The sequence below is a fragment of the Psammomys obesus genome, unplaced genomic scaffold (assembly GCF_907164565.1).
Source record: "Psammomys obesus unplaced genomic scaffold, mPsaObe1.curated_primary_1811, whole genome shotgun sequence".
NCBI classification, from domain to species: domain Eukaryota; kingdom Metazoa; phylum Chordata; class Mammalia; order Rodentia; family Muridae; genus Psammomys; species Psammomys obesus.
In genome coordinates this window covers 20,648,861-20,672,267 of record NW_026596069.1, presented here as the reverse complement: position 1 = coordinate 20,672,267, position 23,407 = coordinate 20,648,861, and the positions used below count along the sequence as shown (strand labels likewise).

General features: G+C 40.4%; 1 protein-coding gene across 1 annotated transcript in view; it reads left to right on the top strand.

Moving 5' to 3' along the window:
* Positions 1 to 23,142, top strand: part of Psma8 (proteasome 20S subunit alpha 8) — a 37,420-nt gene extending 14,278 nt beyond the window's left edge. The window contains exons 4-7 of the mRNA XM_055625723.1: positions 4,078 to 4,200; positions 19,552 to 19,671; positions 19,893 to 19,955; positions 23,041 to 23,142. Coding sequence (XP_055481698.1) covers positions 4,078 to 4,200; positions 19,552 to 19,671; positions 19,893 to 19,955; positions 23,041 to 23,142 — 408 coding nt within the window. The remainder of the gene's footprint in view (positions 1 to 4,077; positions 4,201 to 19,551; positions 19,672 to 19,892; positions 19,956 to 23,040) is intronic.
* The last annotated feature ends 265 nt before the right edge of the window (positions 23,143 to 23,407 follow it).

Genomic DNA, 23,407 nt, shown 5'->3' with positions numbered 1-23,407 from the left:
TCTTCTTCTTCTTCTTCTTCTTCTTCTTCTTCTTCTTCTTCTTCTTCCTCTTCCTCTTCCTCTTCCTCTTCCTCCTCCTCCTCTTCTTCTTCCTCTTCTTCCTCTTCTTCCTCTTCCTCCTCTTCTTCTTCTTCCTCTTCCTCTTCTTCCTTTCCTTTTTCTCCTTCTTCTTCTCCTTCTCCTTCTTCTCCCCCCATAACATTATTCTGGTTTGCCCATGGCTTGTTTTTCTTTTTAAAACATATTATTAAATTAGGTTTTAAGTAAGGGGTTACTAGATTGAAGGTTATAATTGATTTTAAGGCTCTTGTTATATGTGCCAGACTGCTGTCTAGAAAGAGTGAACCCATTTTTATTGTGCAACTAACTATCCCAGAGGACTCATCAATGCTGAGTTTTCCATTTTTCTTTCTTTTGTAAATGAGTATTGTGTAATGTAATAGTTGCTTTAATTTGTGTTTTACAATTAGTGAGATGGAATTTTCCCACGCTGATTCGCTCTTTTCATTTCTACTTGTGCAAATTGTCCTTCAACAGGAACATTGTTGTTTTTGCTTTTATCACCTAACCTCCTTGAACAGGATGCTCCCTGTACAGATTTGTGTCAATTTCTGTTCTCTTTAAAAATATTTGTAATTATACTATTCCGGGTGCAGTGACATGTATCACAATACAAGGACGGAGGACAGTCTGCAGGAGTGGTTCTCTTCCAGCAAGTGGGTCCTGGTGACAAAGCTCAGGTCAGGCTTGTCAGCAAGCGCCTTACCCACTGAGCCTCCTTACCAGGCCTACATGCCTTTTTTCAAATCTGTTTCTGAATTTAAGGACATTCATGTGAGTATATGCTATATACTGAGCGAATTCCCCCACGTCAATCCTATCCCCACCCTTCCTTTTCTCACCCTCCTCCTGCTAATGCCTTCGCTTCCTCTGCAGTTTCACTGCTACTTTCATGTCATTTGTACATGCATGATTTTATGTGTCTATATACAATATAGAAACCAAAATACAAGAAAATATATACTTTTGTCTCTTTGAGACTGGAATAATTCACTTGATATGATTGTTTCCAGTTCCTTTCATTATCCTACAAAGACAGAATTTGGTGTTTCTTTGTGGTTAGAGCGCTCTGTGGATGCAGACCTATTTTCTTCAGCCAGCCCTCTGTTAATGAGCAGTTTCGAAAGAGTAGTCTGTAAAAGCTGTAACTTTTAAGATTAAATCCTGGCTTCTCTCCCTCTTGCTGCCTTTAAGAAAGTATTCAGTTTGTTTTCCTTGCATCTCCTTACACGAGCGTGAGTTTTAGCACGCCACCCTCATTGCTGGCTTGCACCGTTAGCTACTGTTGCAGGAAAGATACCCTGGTTCTACGTGGAGGGTTTTTCTATGGACGCTTTGAAAATCCAAGTACTAACGTTTTGAGATGAATGACATATATCAAATAGCTTTTTTGGTTTTTAAAAGCTTGTTACTTCATTTTAGAAGGAATTCCAAAATTTTTGTATTGTTACTTTTGTATTTTGTTTTAATTTTCCCTGTTGTTAAAAAGGAATCTACCAAAAATCAAGACACAGAACAGCTCACATACAAGGTTCTTAAGTGTGGTTTTTAGGTCTCTTCTAGAGAAATCAAGGCCTTGTGAATAGACTATAGAAACACAGTTCTAAGACAGTGGCAATCAGTTCTAAGTCAGCCCTGGCCTCTGGGCCAGAGATAGCTCATGTATACCTTACATATTTAACTTGCTCATATTACCTTTTAACTAAAATGAAAAGATTAAACAAGTAAAATAAAAAGGCCTTTCTTCTAAAATAATATGTGAATGCATCTACTTCATACCTTGGAGCAAACTAGAATATTAAACCGTACAGAGGAATTAACTATAACTCCTATTTTAAAAGAGGTCTTTATGTTCACAGCTTACTTGTTTGCACTCAAAATCAAACTTTGCTTGTAAAATATGTAGTATAATAAACTTGAAAACTGAGAGAATAGATCCCATATGTAGATAAGACTTAAAGAAAACCACTAAACAGTTGTCTCAAAGCTCAGAAGTATACAGAGCCACACCCACCCCGAGGTCTTACCTATGTATTCAGTCCTTAGCTTTCCGTCAGGGCTGCCTCTTCATAGACCCGTCTCAGTGAGAATGCCACTCACTCTGTGGAGCACAAATCCAGGAAGTTCCAAGTCACAAAGGTAATAAGAAATGTAGTTGGTTTCAGTGTTCCATTGTCTGGAGGGAAACATGTGCTTTTCTTCAGGAGAAACAAAAGATCCCTTTTCTTGGGACTGAAGGAGATGACACAAAGTACAGTGAGCAGGGCATATTTGGTATTGATACATATCAAGTAGGAGTATTCCCTAACAGTAACTGCAGTGTCCCTCAGGCAAACAATGGTGTGCTTCCAAAGCACAGCTTGTTAACCCAGCTTCCCTGACGAGCGACAGAAATGCCCAGTTCTCTTCTGCTCAGGAAGATTGCATGCTATCTTAGTCATGGTTCTATTGCTGAGAAGAGTCTCCATGGCCATGGCAACTCTTATAAAAGAAAGCATTTAATGGGGGCTGGCTTACATTGTCATCATGGTGGGAAGCGTGGAGACATGCAGCCCCACACAGAGCTGCAGAAGATGCTGAGAGGGCCACATCCAGAGTATGACTTAAGCATTTGAATTCCCCAACTTTCACCCCAGTGACACACTTCCTCTAACAAGGTGACACCTCCCAAACATCCTCAAATAGTGCCATTCCCTGATGACTAAGGCATTCAAATATATGAGCCTATGGGGACCATTTTTATTCAAATTACTACACATACATATTGGATGGGCTGAAGAATGAAATCCATTTGTCATGAAAGTAGAAGAGGAAAGGAAGGCACCCAGTAAAAGGAGGGTAAGGAAGTAGGAGCACTGTAGAGGAAAGGAATGACTTAGACCAAAGTTGATGTCACACATGTATGAAAATGCCACATTAGTTTGTATGGCAATCTACAATTTTAATTAAAAAATTGGGAAATAAAAATGAGAAAAAAATAAATAAAAATAAAATTCATGGTTGCACACGCCTGTAATTCCAGCACTCGGGGAGGCAGAGGCAGTGGGATCTCGAGACCAGCCTGGTCTTCAAAGCAAGTCTAGGACAGCAAAGGCTACACAGAGAAACCCTGTGTTGAAAAAACAAGGGAAATAATAAAAGTTGAGTAGGGCTCTTTTAAGAAAACCAAGACATGTAAGCAAATTTATGATTATATTTTATCGATTATATCCATGACTTCTTTAAAAGGTCATGAACAAACAGCAGTCAAGAAACACTAAAAATGTATACAACAAAAACAGAAAAGAAGGATGTGCAGAGCTGGCTCAGTGGGTAAGAGCACTGACTGCTCTTCCAGAGATTGGGAGTTAGGGTCCTAGCAGCTCATAACAACCTGTAACTCTAGCTCCAGGGGAGCCTATGCCTCTGGGCTCCAAGATCCCTCCACTCACATGTGCATACCCCTATGATGACACACACATACACATAATTAAAAGTACTGAAAATATTTTTTTAAAAAAATAATCAGAAGAGTAGATAATTTTGATGGCAATGATTTAGTTACTAAAATTTTATTTGATAATGTTTGCGGTAGTTTGAGTAAGAATGGCCTCCATAGGCTCTTATATTTGAATGCCTGGTCGCCTGAGAGCGATCCTATTTGAAAGTATTAGAGCAATTAAGAGGTGTGGCCTTATTGGAAGAGGTTTGTCACCAGGGGTTAGGTTTTGAGGTTTCCAAAGTCCACACCAGGCCCAGTCTCTTTCTCTCTGTCTCTCTCTCCTCTCTCTCTTCTTTCCCCTCTCTACTCTCCCACCCCTTCTCTGCTTTCAGATCAGGATGTAGCTCTTAGCTACTTCTCCAGCACTACTCAGGTCTGCCTCAATGCTAACGGACTAAGCCTTTGAAACTGTAAGCAAGCCTTCAATTCATTGCTTTCTTTTATAAGAATTGTCTTTGTCATGATGTCTCTTCACAGCAATAGAGTAAGATTGTAACTATGACAGTGTTACAGTAAAAATAAATTTTATTTTTTAGAAATACACCCAGAGCAATGGTCGAAGACCTTTTGGTATTTCAGCCTTAATTGTAGGATTTGATGATGATGGTATCCCAAGATTGTATCAGACTGATCCCTCTGGTACTTACCATGCTTGGAAAGTGAGTAATGAGTTTGAGTTTATTCATTTGTCATTTAAGTTGTCAGATAAATGCATTAATTTATTGCAAAACTACAATAAATGCAAATGGTTTATTGCTTTCAGAGACATGACAGAATTATGTTACATTAAAATATTGATGGTGACACAGACTATAGATTGTAGTAATTTAACTCTTCAGAATGGTGGCTTAGAATAGGGAAATGCCTGGGTTTAAGCCAGTCCTAGTGGTGCATGCCTGTAATCCCAGCTTTTAAGAAGCTACGGAAGGGGAGGAGGGAGGGGCTTATGGGGGGATACAAAATGAATAAAGTGTAATTAATAATAATAATAATAATAAAGAAAAAAAAAGAAGCTAGGGCCAGAGAAATGGTAGGCGTTCACGGGCAGCCAGGGTTACATAAACCCAAAACAGATGAACAAAAAACACATTGAAGTTTGAGTTCTATTAGCATTTTCATATGTACATATCATTGGACCCCATTCATATTTGTTCTTCTAAATGACCCTCCCTGTTTCTTACCTGTTTCTACTTAAGTTAATATTTGTCTTTCTGAGTCTGATTTCCAAGTGAAATATTTAATTTATCCACTAGTCTTTTAAAATATGTATTTATTTTCATGTGTGTGCATGTTTTGTCTGCATGTATGTCTGTGCACCAGGGCATTCCCAGTGCTCTCAGAAGCCGCAAAGGGGAGTCAGATCCTCTAGAATGGTGTAAGCCACCATGTGAGTGCACTTTTAACTGCTGAGCTGTCTCTTCTAACCCCCATGTCCTCTCTTCTAGGGGAGTCGTATGATGTGTTAATGTTTAGCAGTAATCTTTATATAATGTGTGGAACTGCTTTTCTGTATCAGGTACTCTTGTTTCAGAATACTGCCACCTTCCTTGACGTTTTTGGACAGGCTCTTTCTGTAGTTCATGTAGAACTCACGTCTCAGCTTCCTGACTGCTGGGGTTGGAGGCATGCACTACCATAGCCAAGAGTCCTTAGTGAAAACAGTTTAAAAAGTTTCCTCTCGAGGTTCCAGATTCCAACCTGCAAGTGACTTAAAAAAACAATTACCCTGAGTGAAACAGGAACACTTCACTGAGAAGGACATTAATTTCTTAACACTTGAATGAAGCTATAACTCAACTAAATTAATAGTATTTCAAAACAACACATAGACATTCTGCCTTTGTGTGTGCAAGCGTGTGTGTTTGTGCATGTGTGTGCATTCAACTTTTCTGTTAAGATGTATTTTTTATGTGCATGGGTGTTTTGCTTTCATGTCTGTGCACCTCTGTATACTGTGTGCATGTCTGACTCCAGGAGATGGCGTCACATCCTTTGGAGCTGGACCACAGGTGGTTGTTCTGTTGCCATGTGGGTGCTGGAATGAAACCCAGGTCCTCGGGAACAGCACAGAGTACTCTTAACTGCTGAGGCATCTCTCTGCTCCTGAATTTTACTTTAAAAAATTTTTTTCGAGACAGCATATCTCTGTGTATCCTTGGCTGTCCTGGACTCCCTTTGTAGACCAGGCTGGCCTTGAACTCACAGAGATCCTCTTGCCTCTGCTTCCCTGAGTGCTGGGATTACAGGCAAATATTTTATTTTTAAGTAAGTATAATTACATCATTTTCCCTCTTTCCTCTTCTCCCTCTAATACCTTCTTCCTACCTCTGCTCCTCAAATTTATGACCTCTTACTCTTTATTCTTGTTACACATATATGTATATGTGTGTGTTTGTGTGAATATAGTTGTTCATTACATATGTATGTGTATATATATATACACACACACAATTGCTGAGTCCATTCATTGTTGTTGTATGTATATGTTTTGTCTTGAACAACAACCAGGGTCTCAAGCCTGGGAGGACCAATTCTGCCTCTCTCAGTCCTTAACTGCCTTGGCTCTTCAGAGAGGTGGGGCCCTGGGATAGGTCTCTAGCCCTGTTGGCATGTTCACATAGAGAAGCTGCTGAGGTGTCTCATCTCGGAGGACACAAAAGTTTACATCCCACTTTAAAAATCTTATCTAACCGTAATTAGCTCACCAGCCATCCTAGCTTCAAAACTAGACACATTGAAAGGATAGGACTTCAACTTTGGAATTCTGGTGAACAAAACTCAAATTCTAGTGAGTTAATATAAGTGCATGTTTTTATTTAAAATTGTATTTTCCAAAGCTGAGGTGGGGTAGAGTAGGGAGCTATGTAAGGATATTGTTAAAAAAAAAAAACAAAAAACCCAAAACACTTGTCTGAAAGCAGTTTATAATTCAAGCCTCGAGAACTTTGAGAAAAATGTTTGTTCCTTAAGCCACCTAAGTTGGTGGTATTGTGTAATAGTAGACCAAAAAGGCTAATGCAACAAACATAATGGATGTTATTTTTAAATGAATTAAGTTTTTTCACATTGACCCAGTGTTTTGTTTTCTTTCTTTTGTTTTTTTTGTTGTTGTTGTTGTTGTTGCTTTTTTTTTTTTTTGGTTTTTTGTTTGTTTGTTTTGGGTTTTTTGTTTTTGTTTTGTTTTGTTTTTGCTAGCTTGCTTGCTTGCTTCCTTCCTTCCTTTTTTTTTTTTTCTTTCTTTTTTTATGGTTTCAAGATAGGGTTTCTCTGTGTAGCCCTGGCTCTCCTGGAACTCACTTTATAGACCATGTTGGCCTCAAACTCAAGAGATCCGCCTGCCTCTGCTGCCTGACTACTGGGATTAAAGGTGTGCGTCACCACTGACCAGCCTATGTTTATTTCTAATTATTGGGTTTGGGCTTGATTTTATACCATAGTATGTACATATGATGTAAATTAGTTTGCTGCTATTTTATGGTAAAAGATTTAAGATGTCCCGAGTCAGAAACATTACTCACACGTGACATAGGAACAAAATATTTGCATGGATTGCCTTTGACCTCCAACCTCACAGGATTACAGAAATGAATCTATTCGAGTCTGGCAGCCAGAGCCTGTTTCCTAATAGGCTGGGGCAGGAAAAGATGTGTCCCCAAAGATAGCCGGTATAACCAACCTTTCCTACTAGGCTCTGCCTTCCACAGCTCTACCACACCCTAGTAGTCTCTCAAATGTTGAAGTCATTCGTGGGATAAATCATTCATCATGTCAGAGGCTCCTATCTGGCTGTGTCTGGAAATGCCCTCATTCTCACAGCAGCGTGTGCCCTACAAGTATCTCCTGCAGTTCATTAATGCAGTCAGAGTGACAAGAACAACCATCCCAGGACCCTGGAGCATTATCTCCTTCAACGATAATTTGGTGAATCCCAGTAGACATAACACACACAAGTGCCTTGATGTGCTCAGTGATGTTTAGGAGTGTAAACTGCTCATCTCTAGCAGGAATAAATGAACCTAAGGAGGACCGATGGTAAGTGGGTTAGCTTTGTTTACAAAGCACACAATCTCTGTGCTTGGGTATGTGGTTTTATTGTCAACAGGATGATTCTGATAAAAGCTAAGTCAGATCTATTCAAAATCTCCTCCTGAATCCCTGTAACTCCCAATAGATTCCAAAGCTCTTATCCAGGCCCTTTTATCTGAGTCTCCTTAGCAGTCCCCCCAATCTTGCTCTCCTGGCTCAGCCATACTGGCATTTTCTCTTCTTCTATGACAGCACGTTTCTTCCTCAGAGTTTTTGTCTTATCTTTTCCCACATTTTTTTTCTCTGCTTTGAGCTTTATTCTCAGAGATGTCCACTTAGCTACATCCTTTCTTTGGATCACTCCCTTCCTAACCAGCCTTTCTGCTACTACAGCCCATTCCCAGTGTCCTTCTCTTCCTGGTTTATTTTCCATTTTCTACCAGCAGGCTTTTTTATATAGTATTTCCTTGTTTATTGTCTGTCTCCCCATGTCCCATTGAACTTTAATCAGGGATTGTTGTCCATGTCTTACATTATTGGAATACTAGTGCAAGGGGCTGGGACCCTACATAACAGAAGGGCATGAATTACGTTAATGAAGAAAGAAGGAAGGTACATACCGTTGTCAACTGGAATCTCAGCTGGAAGTATGCTCTTGAACTTTTGAACCTTATCAATTCTCTTTAAATTTTTTATTTCAATTCTTATTTTTAAAAAATAATTTTTTCTAATTATTTCCTCTTTTACACAAAAATGTACTTAGAGAAAGTTTGTGACCTGAGCATTCCAGATTTGTTTTATGGTAAGCACTGATACATTTTATGATGAAAATATGGCCTTCAGGTTATTAATACTGTAATCCTGTTTAACTGATTTTTAAAATAATATTTTGAACATTTAATCATAGAAATTGAATATGTGAGCAGTTCTAAAGTGTAGGTACCTAAATGTGTACCTAAGAAATGATTTATGCTTATAAATATCTGTCTTTTCTTTATGTTATGACTCATAAATTTTTTAGTACACTCTTGTCATTACCTCTCAAACTTTATATTGAAAGATTTTTTTTGCTTGCTGTTTATTTCTTTAAGATTTGCATTTTAGCCAGGCATGATGGCACACATTTGTAATCCCAGCATTTTGGGAGGCAGAGGAAGGTGGATCTCTGTGATTTTGAAGCTAGCCTTGTCTACAAAGTGAGTCCAGTACAACCAAGGTTATACACAAAGAAACCCTGTCTTGAAAGAAAAAAAAAAAGAGTTCCATTTTAAAGCATTAAAATTAGCTGACAGGGAACACTGATAAACATTAATGAGTGGAGCATGAACACTGGCATGGGTGACTGGTTTTCAGTGAAAAGATTATCCTATCATTTCTATCGTCTAAGGCCCCATCACTAACAGTACTCATGATTTGGGGATGTGTTCTGCTCTCTTCAACATTGGCCGTAATGCTTAAAATGGAGAAATAAAATACTATGTTATGTCTTTAAGATTAAAATTTTTTTCAAGTGTTTTTCTTTTGATGTTAATGGGTATAATGAGTTCCAAGTATTTGGGGGAGGCATTTCTCTAAAGAAATACCTTCAGGTCTTTTAAAAAGCACTGTAGCTATTTTAAGTGTGGTTAACTTTACAGTTAATTATTCCCTACAAGCTGCTTTAATTTAAAGCCACTTTATCTTGCCTCTTCCCCCTCTAAACTCTGATTGTCTACAGAAATTACTTTACAAGCTGATTCCTTAAAGACAAAACCTTGGGACTAAAAAGGTTTCTTATATTAAACAATATTTACCTTTTTATGTTTATGAATACTTTGTCTCCATGCATTTATTTGTGCCACGTGCAGGCCTGGTTTCCGTGAAGGCCACAAGGAAGTTTCAGGTCTCCTAGAACTGGATTTAGGAATGGTTGTGAGCCACCACATTGGTTCTGTGCTGCAAGGCCAAAAAGAGGTCTTAACTGCTGAGCGCCCTCTCCAAGCCATTGTTGGTGTGTGCATGCATATGCGTGTGTGAGCCCATGCATGCCACAGTGCTCACATGAAGGTGAGGAGGCGGACTTTTCCAACTTGATGTGGATTTTGGAGCCAGAACTCAGCTCTCCAGATTTACTCCACAAACATTTTCATAAATCCTTGCTGACTCATCTTATCAGACCCTGAATGGCTTCTGAAGTGAATTTAGTAGAAACATCTAAATCATCATGATAAAAACACTGGGCTTATCTTGTTTTCTGTTCTATATATTTCAAAATTTATAGACATTATTACTAATTTTAGGTATTACAAATAAAGTTTCTTATTCCTACACATTTCAGTCTTTCATAAATATTTACAATGAAATGTGATTGTATCTAGCCCCCTCATTTCCCTTCTCCCTTACCTTATGTCTCCTCCACTTGCCAACCTCCAGACAACATGTGTGTTTGTTTGTTTGTTAATCACCTAAGTCTAACTAAAGTGCGCGACCATGGGGCCAAGCACTGCAGCATGGGCAACCTAGCAGTGGCCACACCCTCAGTAATGATTCTTCTTCCACCAGCTATTTGCTGCTAGTTGCTTCTTAGTAGAGGGAGGGGCCTGGAGAATATCCACCCCCACCTTTTCTGGTACTTTGGCTGTCGTTATCTTGTGTAAGTAACCATAGCCTCTGGCAGTTTTGCACTAGCTTGGTCATGTCCAAAAGCCAGCATTTCCCAGCAGCCTTTCTCGCCTATGGCTCTTCTATTCATTTGCCTCATCTTCTATGATGTTCTCTGAGCCTTGGTGGTAGTGGGGTGAATATAGATGTCCTGTTTAGGGCTGAGCACTTTGACCACTTCTGAATCTCTCCATTGACTCCTGCCCACTGCACAAAGATGCTTCTCTGACAGAGTTTGAGAATAGCTGAGGTCAATGGGTATAAAGATATTTAGAAGGCAGTTTGGCAGTTTGACCATTTAGCAAAATAATAATAGCAGGGTTTACCTTAGGGTTTGGCTTCCTAGCCATGAGCTTTTGATCAGGATTATGGCACCAGACTTGAGTCCCTCCTGTGAAGAATTCTAGATCAGAAAGTAGTCAGTTATCCCATAATGATCATGACACTGTTGCACATGTAGGTACATTTTTCCTGGCAGGTAAGAATTGGAGCATGCAGGGTCCAGTTTGGTAAGATCACTGATATGCTTCTAGCACTATGAACACAAAGCAGAGAGAATGATGCCCAGTTGATTTGAGATTGATTTCTTCATGTTCTGCAGCCAGAATGCCACCTCTCTTTGTCTTATCATAGGAGAACACTGTGCTGGCTAGTTTCATGTCAGCTTTACACAAACTAGAGTCGTCAGAGCAGAGGAAGACTCAATTAAGAAATTATCTTTATGAGATCAGGATGCAGGCAAGCCTGTAGGGCATTTTCTTAGTGATTAATGGGAGAGGGCCCAGCCCATAGTAGATGATGCCACCCTGGGTTGGTGGTCCTGGGTTCTTTAAGAAAGCAGGCTGAACAAGCCATGAGGAGCAAGCCAGTAAGCAGCAATCTTCCGTGGTGTCTGCATCAGTTCCTGCCTCCAGGATCCTCCCCTGTCCTGACTTCATTTGGTGATGAACTGTAATGTGGAAGTATAATCCAAATAAACCCTTTCCTCCCCAACTCACTTTTTGGTTATGGTGTTTCATTGCAGCAATAGCAACTGTAAATCAAACACATTCAGGTTTTACTTTGGAAGATTAATTGATTCTTCAACTAGATTTTGCACATGTCAGCTGAAGTTGGTCCTTTCTGGGATCAAATTGCCTCAAGAAAAGATACTCAGGGCCATTCTTGTGGTATTTTGGCAAATAATCTGGCTGTCTTCCTTGTCTCGAGAACTTAACCAAAGCTAAATTAAAAGGTAATAGACTTATTCTTTGGTGGAGGAAATTTGAAGACTGCATTATAGTAAATCTATTGTTGATAATGCTTGTACAGGTCTACAATGAAAAGTAGCAAATGGGACAGAAAGAAATACAAAATACACAGAAAGCTGCTAAAGATGTGTTTCAGGGGAGGCTAGGGTCTTCTTTAAGCTGGCAGCAGAACTTGCTGTGTTGCTAACCTTAGAGATAAGGTTATGCAGTAAGGACTATCCAAGACTGAGGAGGCCGTGGATCCTACCTTCGTGATTTCAGAGAGCCACTGAGATTAGGTAACATGTGACAAGGAGAGTCTGAGAGATGAAATGACTGTGAAAGGCCGTTAAATGAAGCTGTAAAAGTGAAGCGTGGATTTCAGTGGAGACTGTTACAGTGCCAAAACCAACACAAAAGAAAGCAAACAAAGGGGCTAAAACCAAGGTGTTTCAAGGTAAAATTTTTATTTTTATGGGCTAGCCAAACTCAAAGTCTCCTCATGTATAAGAGAATGAAGCAGCCCAGACTTGCTATAAAAGCTTCTTTATGGCAAGGGAGCAAGTGGTTACAAAAATGGAATTTTGCAGTTGTTTTTGTGATTATGGGAAAAGTACATGTTATGGGTTTGTGGTTAGATAGTCCCTGTAATATACCATGAAACAATGGAAACAATTTATTACTTGTCTCTGTAAAAGTAACTTTTATTTTCCTGTTTTAATTGTCATCTCAGAGTCTTACTGATAAATAAGCTCACCCTTTCTAACTTATTATGAATCCTTGCTGACTGGTTCAACTCAGCTGGTCTGGCTCAAACTCTTCTCCAAGCTGATTGATTCAATCTGCCTTCTTTAAGCTTCTCACTGAATTACTGCTCTCCTTGGAAAAACTGCCTCTGAACTCCACAAACTGAATTACACTGTACTGACTGCACAAACTGACCCAAGCTGTACCAAACTCAACTCTACTCACCTGACTCCACACTGACTGCTAATTGACTGACTTCAACTCAACTCCACTGCACTGAACTGATTGAACTGCTTGCACTGTACTGTTCTGTCCTCAGTTTTTCTATACTGTCTTCTCTACTGAACTCTCTGCTGTGCTCAACTCTACTCCTTTCTCTAATGTACTGTCTTTTCCACTCTCTCTCCACTGTACCATACTCTACCATCTCCACTCTACTGTGCTACCCTTAAGTAGCTTCTCTTTCCTGTCTGTTCTCATGAGAGTTGGGCGTATCCTATCTGTGACACATTCTGTCAAATCTTTCTCTGATTCATCACTTTGCCCCTCAATTTCAAATATGGCTGCTTCCTTCTACAAACTAGTTTTACCTTTACTGTTCAGGATTAAAATTGTGTAGTAGAACATGTACAGCCAGAAGATTAAAGATGTGTCATGCCAACTAGATTACACAGACCTAGAAGGTCTTTGGATGTGATTCCTTGCTGGATTAAAATTCCTCTACATGAATCACAGTCAAAAAAACAAGATGACATATACCTGAGGACATGGTTAGAGAGGAAAAAAAAACGTAAGAAACAATAAATAAAATTGTAATATTGTTTAACTAGGAAAAAAATGGAGTCAGCTGTCCCTTAACAGAGACCCCAAGATATTAGAGATGTCAGAGATATGAGACACATGCTAAGGACAATTGCATTGCATATAAGGAGTGGAACTAGCCTGAGAGAGAGAGAGAAAAAGAGGAAGAGGAGAAGAGAGAGGTGCAGGCAGCAAAGATGGAGGACTGAGACATATACGTCCTTTGAAACTAAAGTCCCAGGCACCCAGAAATGGAGCTATAGGATTTGTTGTTTTGCTTTGCTGGGCTCCCATGTTCTTTTGATCCAGTATTTCATCACCATACCCAATTTTTCCTTTTGGAACAGAAATGTATATTCTATGCTGTTGCATTTTGGAAGTATTTTTTTTTTAATTGTATAGGGGGTTTAAATTAAGAGTTTGACTCAAGAAGGGACTTTGAAGTTTTCAAAAGAAGAGACTTTTGGAGTTTTCAGTTACTACTGGGATTATTAAAGACTATGAGGACTTTTGAGTTGGACCTTATAAATGCATTTTGCATTATGATATGGCCTTGAGCTTATGGCCATCAGGGAGTAAAATATCGTGGTTTGAATAAATTGCCTTTCACTGGCTTGCCTCTTTGAATAATTGATTCTCAGTTGATGATACTGTTGTAGCATTTGAATCCACTGGGAAAGACCAGAGACTTAGACTCAATTCAATTTTGTATTAAATGAATTTGTTTATTTTTTATTATTTTTCAAGACAGTGTTTCTCTGTGTAACCTTGGTTGTCCTAGAACTCGCTCTGTAGACCAGGCTGGCCTCAAACTCACAGAGATCTGCCTGCCTCTGCCTCCCCAGTGCTGGGATTAAACACATGCCTGGCAAATGAATTTATTCTTATTACTAGCAGAAAGATGACAGCCTTAGAGCCAGACAGCATGCCCTGCTGAAGGGCACTAAATGAAGAGTTAATAAAGATGGATATTAAAGGTGTATATTACAGTTATCTATGGAATCCAGAGCTGGGCAAGAGACTTGCTTTCCTCCTATCAATTGTTTTCACTTTCCCATTGTATAGTAATAAAAAGACCATTTCATTGCAGTCCCACTGTGATAAAAGTAAGTTTGCAAAAGCAGAAAGCAAGTAGTTAATTATCACACAGCAGGAACACCAATATCCTATTCTTTATTTTACCTGCAGGCCACTAAGAGCTCATAGGCATTCCAGGGCAAAAGGTCAAAGGCCTTTAAGGGATGCCTGGTACCATATTAAGTTTCTTTAGCTATCACAGGGGCAGTTATGTGTAAATTATTACATCGGTCTGAACACTCTGGAAGAAGTGTCACTAATCAACAGGGATAGGCAGTCAGGGCCATCAGGTTAAGGCTGGCTGTCATGTCCCCACACACTGCCTTTGGAGTTTCAGGAGGTATGGCCTTGCTGGAGGAAGTTTGTCACTGGGGATGGGCTTTGAGATTTCGTAGACTTATCCCAGTCTGCACTGTGCTTGTGAGATGTGAGCTCTTAGCTTCTTGCTTCTGCTCTTCTGCCTGCTGGTTGCTTCTATACTTCCCTCCATGACATACTGAATCTCTGAAACCATAATCCCAGATTAACTCTGTTTTATAAATTGCTTGTGGTCCTGGGATATAATTACAGCAACTAAAAGTAACTAATGCAAAGCCATTTTTTGAGATAATTTGCAAAGAATCTGATTGCCCTCTGCCCATGCCCTCAGAACTTACTTGAAGCTAAATTAAAACATATTGGACTAATTTCCTTGGTGGAGGAAATTTGAATACTGCAGAACATTAAATCTGTAGCATGATTATTACTGATTTCCCTTGTGCAGAAGGAAATTCAAAATACAGAGATTAGATAAGTACTAGAAAGTTTAATGTTGCAGGAAGGCATGTGCTGAAACAGAGGTTGAAATTATTACAGTGATTAGCATACCTAAGGAGAGGCCTGTTCTATACTGGAACAAAGGGAAGGGTGGCCTCAGCTAAGCTTCCAACTTGCATCAGAAAAAGGCGTTGGCATACAAAAGCGACTGCCGAGGGTCCATCTCAAGTTGGCAGTTGCACTTGGCAGGGTGGCCCACATGGTACTAGCTTTTGATGCGGGGAAAAATAAAAGCAAGAGTGAGGAGTGTTATTTCCATTTCAGAGAGTCTCTGAGACCAGTGTGTGGCAGGGTGAGTCCCTGTGAGATGAGTTTGTGAGACTTTCAGGACCAAGGGAGTTTTTCTGATAAACTACTATATACTTCTCCTCTGGAAAACAACGAGTTACCAAAAAAAAAAAAAAAAAAAAAAAAAAAAAAAAAAAAAAAAAAAAAAAACGGAGGTATCTCCATCCCTGATTGGAGGTATCTCTATCCCTGATCTCAAGCTGTACTATAGAGCAACAGTTATAAAAACTGCATGGTACTGGCATAGAAACAGAATCATGGTGGATCAATGGAACCGAACAGAAGACCCAGAAATAAACCCACACACTTATGGACACCTGATTTTTGACAAAGAGGCCAAAACCATACAATGGAAAAAAGATAGCATCTTTAACAAATGGTGCTGGTCCAACTGGATGTCTACATGTAGAAAAGTGAAAATAGATCCATACTTATCACCCTGCACAAAACTGAAGTCCAAGTGGATCAAAGACCTCAACATAAAACAGATACATTAAATCGGCTAGAAAAAAAAGTGGGGAATACCCTAGAACTCATTGGTACAGGAGAAAACTTCCTGAACAAAACACCAACAGCACAGGCTCTAAGAGCAACAATCAATAAATGGGACCTCATGAAATTGAAAAGCTTCTGTAAAGCAAAGGACACCGTCAACAAAACAAAGCAACTGCCTACAGATTGGGAAAGAATCATCACCAACCCTTTATCTGACAGAGGACTCATATCCAGTATATATAAAGAATTAAAGAAGCTGAAAAGCAGCAAACCAAGTAATCCACTTAAAAAATGGGGAACAGAGCTAAAGAGAGAATTCTCTGTAGAGGAATATCGAATGGCAGAGAAGCACTTAAAAGAAATGCTCAACCTCATTAGCCATTAGGGAAATGCAAATCAAAACAACCCTGAGATTTCACCTTACACCCATCAGAATGGCCAAGATGAAAAACTCAAGGGACAACACATGCTGGAGAGGTTGTGGAGAAAGGGGAACCCTCCTCCACTGCTGGTGGGAATGTAAACTTGTACAACCACTCTGGAAATCAATCTGGCGCTTTCTCAGACAACTAGGAATAGCGCTTCCTCAAGATCCAACCATACCACTCCTAGGTATATATCCAAAAGAGGCTCAAGTACACAAAAAGGACATTTGCTCAACCATGTTTGTAGCAGCTTTATTTGTAATAGCCAGAAGCTGGAAACAGCCCAGATGCCCCTCAACTGAAGAATGGATGCAGAAACTGTGGTACATCTATACAATGGAGTATTACTCAGCAATGAAAAATAAGGAAATCATGAAATTTGTAGGTAAATGGTGGGACCTGGAAAGGATCATCCTGAGTGAGTTGTCCCAGAAGCAAAAAGACACACACGGTATATACTCACTCATATAAACATACAACATAGGATAAACCCGCTAAAATCTGTACATCTAAACAAACTAAGCAAAAGAGAGGACCCTAACTAAAATGCTCAATCCCCATCCTGAAAGGCAAAGAGGATGGACATCAGAAGAAGAAGAAAACAGGAAACAACCTAGGAACCTGCTACAGAGGGCCTCTGAAAGCCAGAAGAAGAAAACAGGAAACAACCTAGGAACCTGCCACAGAGGGCCTCTGAAAGCCTCTGCCATGCAGACTATCAAAGCAGATACTGAGCCTGATGGCCAACTGTCGGGCAGAGTGAATGGAATTTTATGTAAGAAATGGGAAATAGCAAGAGCTGGAGAGGATAGGAACTCCACAAGGAGAGCAACAGAACAAGAAAATTTGAACACAGGGAACTTCCCAGAGACTCATACTCCAACCAAGGACTATTCATGGAGATAACCTAGAACCCCTGCACAGATGTAGCCCATGGCAGTTCAGTGTCCAAATGAGTTACATAGCAATGGGAAGAGGGACTGCCTCTGACATAATCTGATTGGCCTGCTCTTTGATCACCTCCCCCTGAGGGGGGAGCAGCCTTACCAGGCCACAGAAGATGACAATGCAGCCACTTCTGATGAGAACTGATAGACTAAGATCAGAAAGGAGAGGAGGACCTTCCCTATCAGTGGACTTGGGGAGTGGCATGCATGCAGAAAGGGGAGGGAGGGTGGGATCGGGAGGGGAGGAGGGAGGGGCTTATGGGGGGATACAATATGAATAAAGTGTAATTAATAAAAGTTAAATTAAAAAATCATGATAAGCAAGTCAATGAGCCTCAGTAACCATGCTAGGCAGAAGGATTTACATTGCAGGGTAAGGATGCATGCTGCCCTTGCATCGGAGTTCATTTCCCTGCACTCAGGTGACAGATCATTTGGCTTCTGTAGGCATGTGCACTCAGGTATACTTAAAAGTAATGTTTGCTAAATGTTTCTATCACAGATATTTGTGCAGTGGATGGTAATTAATATGGAAACCCACAGCTGATAATAGTGCTGAGCATAAGTGTCTGAGGAGTCCTCAGCTACCAATGAGCATACCCTAAGACCCAGGAAACATTTCAGAGGCAGAAAGATAGTAAAAGACAGAGGTCAGGAGGACTGGAGTGAAACAGTGTCCTGTTGGTGTGACAGGGCTGCTGCATTTGTAAACAGCAGCTGCAGTAGTCTGTACAAGATCAAGTCAAGGTTCTTTTTTTTTTTTTTTTTGATATTTTTATTTTTACTTTATTTCTTTTTTTTCTTTTTTTTATTATTTTTTTATTATTTTTTTCTTTTTAGTTACATTTTGTTAACTCTGTGTCCCAGCTGTATCCCGCTCCCTCATTCCCTCCCCAACCCCACACTCCCTCCCTGGTCTCCTCCCTGCCCCTTTCCAAGTCCACTGATAGGGGAGGACCTCCTCCCCTTTCATCTGACCCTGTTTTATCAGGTATCTTCAGGGCTGGCTGCAAAGACCTCCTCTGTGGCCTAACAGACTGCTCCTCCCCCGGGGGGGGGGGTGTCAAACAGCCTGCCCTTGAGATCCTGTTAGAAATAGTCCGTGTTCCCCTTACTTTGGAAAACTACTTGGTTACTGAGCTACCATGGGCCACATCCAAGCAGAAGTTCTAGGTTATATCCATAGATGGTCCTTGGTTGAGTGTCAGTCTCAGAAAAGACCCTGTGCCCAGATATGTTTGGTCCTTGTAGAGCTCCTATCCTTTCCATATCATACTAACTTCCCTTCTTTCATATGATTCCCTGCACTCTGCCAAGGGTTTGGTTATGAGTCTTAGTGTCTGCTTTGAAACACTGCTAGGTAGAGTCTTTCAGATGCCTTTTGTGGTAGACTCCTGTCATAAGCAAGTCAAGGTTCTAACATGGGCTCTAGGGGAAAAGAAGAGTTCATGATCCTTCACCCCCGACTGAGGAGCTGTGGCCAGTTGATGGCTTCTGGGGGCCAGTGAGTTAGTTTTTGTTACGGGTGTGGTTCTGGGAGGGAACCAGCTCCAGTGGCTGACCCCACATCCAGAAGGGGGGGTCAACAAAGAATTATCTGGACCCAAATGTGAACAGTTGAGTGCCCTCATTTTAACTTCTACCTCTCTGTTTGTCCATCCAAGAATTTGTGTTCAATCAAATTTCCATCATGGTTAAGTAAGATAATTCACCTAAGATATTCAGCAGATTACCTGTTTATATAAAGTGCTTAGGTTATATAAATTCTCCTGATTGGCATATTTGGTCTAGATTAAAAGAAGTGCTACCTGTATGCTACCTGTAGCATTCAGGAAAACCCATTTGCTTCTTTCCATCATTTGATGAACATTTATAAAGAATAACTAAAATAGTGGTTGGATTAAAAGCCCTTTTGTTTAGAGAATCATAAAAGATAATGTGTAGTTAGGAGACTGCTAAACCTAAGTTCTAAGAAAACAGTGCTTAGTTCTAGTAATATACATTTTTTTCACAGTTTCACTGATAATTTTGTTATTTTCTGAGGAAGGGTCTCATTATGTAGCTGAGATCACCACCTTGTGTATGTAGCCCAGGACAGCCTCAAGATCTTCTTGCTTCATCTTTCTAATAATAAGTATCAATGGTTAATGTCTCATCTTCATTCATTACTTTCTCCCTCTCCTTTTCCTCTCCTCTCTCCTTTTACTTTCTATTGTAAACTTACACCAGCTTTCCTGCCCTTGTTTTTAGAGTTTGAACTTGTTAAGTCTTCTCTAGTTAGAAAGAACTTGGGAACTTACCATTAGGTTACCATAGAAAACATTGTCTAAGACAAAGCATTAGTAAACTTGAAAAGTGATCCTACCAGGATGGATTAATCACATTATAACAAATAAGTCCCTGAAATATTTGTCAAGTTTTCACTTTGTGAGTCTATTATTCAACACTGAAGTAAACCCAAAAAGCCTGATCATACATGCTAACAATATGTATTAATAATTATGTTTTAATTTTTCTAGGCAAATGCAATAGGCCGGAGTGCTAAAACTGTCCGGGAATTTCTAGAAAAGAATTACACAGAAGATGCTATTTCAAATGACAGTGAAGCTATCAAACTAGCAATAAAAGCTTTGCTCGAAGTAAGTGACCTTATAAGATGTGTTCTGAGGATCTGTTTTTGGTTTCTTTACCCTACTTTGTTCATTAAACACACATTTTTCAGATTGTTGTTTGCTCATAGTGTTGAAGAACCAACCCCAGGGCTGCACACACATGCCAGGCACACATGCCAGGCATACATGTCAGGCACACTCTACCACTGAGCTGTACCCCAGCCTCACATATCCTTGCTCTACACTAGGTTGTCCAATCTGGTGGAAAGAACATTGAACTGGCTGTAATAAGAAGAGCTGAGCCACTGAAGGTAAGATACTGACCAAAGTGGAAATATGGCTACCATAGTTTGGTAGAAGTTAAAATGCTATCGGTACCTGTGAATTGCTGTTGCAAGCATGCTACATCCCATGCACCATGCTGATTTCTGTTTGGGCTGAGAGTTGCTAATCTTGCAGGTTATTGCAAGCAGGTGCTTACTCCTGGCTTTGTGACAGCTTAGAGGTTGATGAGAGCACTGTACAGATCGCCCATTTGGTATTCATACCTGTGAGTAGGAACTCTTACAGTCTGCCCACCCACAGAGGTAACTCTTGTTACCTCCGCTACGCAAGAAAACATCCATGCTTTCTGATTACTGCAGTTTTCCCCCTTGTTCTGAGGATCTAACCCAAGGCTTTATGCACCGTAAGTGCTGGGCTGCTGAGCTACATACCTCGGTCCTATGTGCTGGTTTTTATCAGTTGTCTCTGCATTTCACTTGAAAATGCCTGGAGGCTTTTTCACATCTTAATTTTAATCCCTACTATCGTACGTCTTCATGTTCTTGGTAACAACCCTAACATTGCTGGTATGTCTTTCTTCAACTATTGTAAGTTGTACTCAGAGCAGCTTGTCAGATCATGCCAAGGGACTTGGTGGCTAAAGAACATTTGTTATGTGGTTTCCTGTTGTGCCTGAGGTAGAACAGTTAGCTTTAATTTGCCAATAGAACTCTGTATAGAATGTATGAAATCTCTCAAAACATGGGCAACTATACTAAAATATGCTTAGAAGATTGATTCTTATATATGTTTTCCTTTGGGTTGAAGGAAAGTATTTCCTTCAGAAGAAATTTGTGCCAAATTTAATACTGTGTAGAACAATAGCGGGGGTGGTGGTGGTGGTGCTACTTTTCCAACAGATGGGACAAGAGGATAGGACAGCAGCAAAGTTCCAGTAAACAAGAGGAATGGAGGAATGGGCACAGGACCTTGGTGCAGCCTGCACAGCCTCACAGAAACAACAGGTTGTGAACACAGGCTGTGGAGATGGGTGTGGGTTCAGTTTTCACCTTTTCTGACAAGACTTTAGGGACAGATACACCAACAGCAGAAGGATTCGGAAGCCACAAAAATCAGGATTGTTTCTGTAGCTACGTCAGCTGCATGCCTGCTGGGGTAGACATCATACACAAGTTACGCGCATATCCTTGATACTACAACATTGGCTGGAAGAAAAGTTACCGTACTGTTCCCTGTAACAGTTCAGGATAGGCTGCATAGTGAGCAGAGATCTATGGATTTAACATTCAGAGGTGTGCTGACCTGAGTCTACACTCTAGCAGATTAATTTGTTTCACAGGCTGACCTTGAGCAAGTCACCCCCATCAATAGTTTTCCGTTTTCTTGTATACAAATGAGGCTAGTAATTATTCCATCCAAGCATGACTGTGTAGCCTACCATGATACATGCCTGTTACACTTGTGTAGGGAGACCAAAGCAGTGGATCACAAGTTCTAGACAAACCATCGCCAATGGCAAGACCTTAAACCTCAAAGAAGTGTGGGGCAAGCATAGTTTTAATCCCAGCACTCAGAACACAGAGGCAGGCAAAGCTGTGTTAGTTTAAGGCTAGCCTGGTTTACATAGTGAGTTCCAGGCCAGTTAAGTCTACATAGTGAGAGACTGACCTGCAAAACAAAAACACTACCACCACCAAAAAACACTATTAGTAAATTAGGCACAAAATATTTTTTTAGAGCAATGTCAACAGTTTTTAAAGGTCGAATAAAAATAAGTTTTAGCGAAGCAAAATTGAAAGAAAGCTTGGGGGAGACGGGGATAGGCAGGACAGAAGGAAGAAGCAGAGTTCAATGGGCTAGGAAAAGAGCCACGTGAGCCGGGAGGAAGAACTCTGAGAATGGCGTGGAGAGGACGGCCCAGAAGGAAAACATATGCAAGTATTTTGGGATTATGGATGGGAAGTAGCCCAGATAGGAATGATTAAAGGAGATGGCATAGGGTGGGGGCTGGGTGGAAGCTTAGGGGAAAAAATCTGCCCAGCCCCAAGTAAAATAAGGCTTATTTAAAATACAATTTGAAAAAAAGAAAGAAAGCTTGGTACTGCATAAAGGTTAAGGATGATAAGCAAGCTCTAGAAATCTTGGATACACTGGAAGAAGGCAGTAACCACCAACATGGAAGGTGAGGCAAGACACTGACTGTTCAGAAGATGCAAATAGTGAGCTGAACAGCTCTCAGGGAACATGTCAGGCTCTCCTCCCGTACCCCAGTGAGTCGGTTGGTTATCCCATTGACTCTTTTATGAAGGACCAGCCATGCCATGCTCAATCTCCTTGCCTTGTTCATGCTATGTTTCTAGAACTTACTATTTACCCCTCAATTGGTGACTATAACATCACTGTAAGCTTGTCCTAATTGGGGAGGCCGTAATAGAATAATCATAGACTGGGTGGCTTAAAACACAAATAATTTCTCTTAGCCCTGAAGTCCTGAGATCAAGTGCCTGCAGGGTCAGCTTCTCGAAAGGACTGTCTTGTCATGCTCTCCACAGGGGTGTGCACACAGGTACATTCACTCACTGTCAGTTCTACCTCCATCCCATAATCTAGGCTAGAACTCCTCCCTCACCTCCTCACATTAACCCTAGAACAGGAAGTAGAGACAGGACAAGAAGTGGCACCAAGCTGTAAAACTAAGGCTTGCCTTTCAAAGGTTCCACTGGTTTTCAAAACAGCAACACCAGCTTGTCACCAAATGCCCCAAATAACCTGTGGGGCCCTCCCACACTCTAATCATAGCAATAGCTGATTATGCAAAAGAAGCATGCAGTAGGATGAAGGAGATGAGATTCAATACTCAGGTCTTTACTCAGAACTAAGCCTTGCATTTACGTGTTGCAACAGGATGTCTAAGGAAGTCTCAGGCCCTGCCCTGCAATGATGCCAGATGTCACAGGCCTGAGATCAACCTCATTAGACAAGTACATCATTTTGTATTTATTGAGGCATTTTGTTGCATTTCTGAAGTTATACAGTACAGATAGAAAATATTCAAGTATTGGTATAACAGCAAGTTGTTTTTTTTTTTTTTTTAATGTTTTCTCTTTTCAGATGTTTAGTGCCAAAGAAATTGAATGGCAGGTAACTGAAATAGAAAAAGAGAAGGAGGAAGCAGAGAGGAAAAAATCAAAGAAGTCATCAACCTCAACTTAGGATGAGCACCGAAAGCCCAAGTTTTGTGCTGATTAGACTTCCTTACTGAGATTTTAGAAGAAATCGGTGGGTTGGAACCAACCTCTGAGGCTTTCTATGTTCATCTTCAAGAATGCCAGGTTTCCTTCAAACATAGGTTGTCTTCCAACACAGGTTAATGGGAAGACTTTTTTTTTTAAGTTCCTCAATTCCACATAAGCCTGACACTATACTGTGGAACTTGCCCAGTATGTTGCTTTTCTCCATACAAGCAAATTCTAGGGGG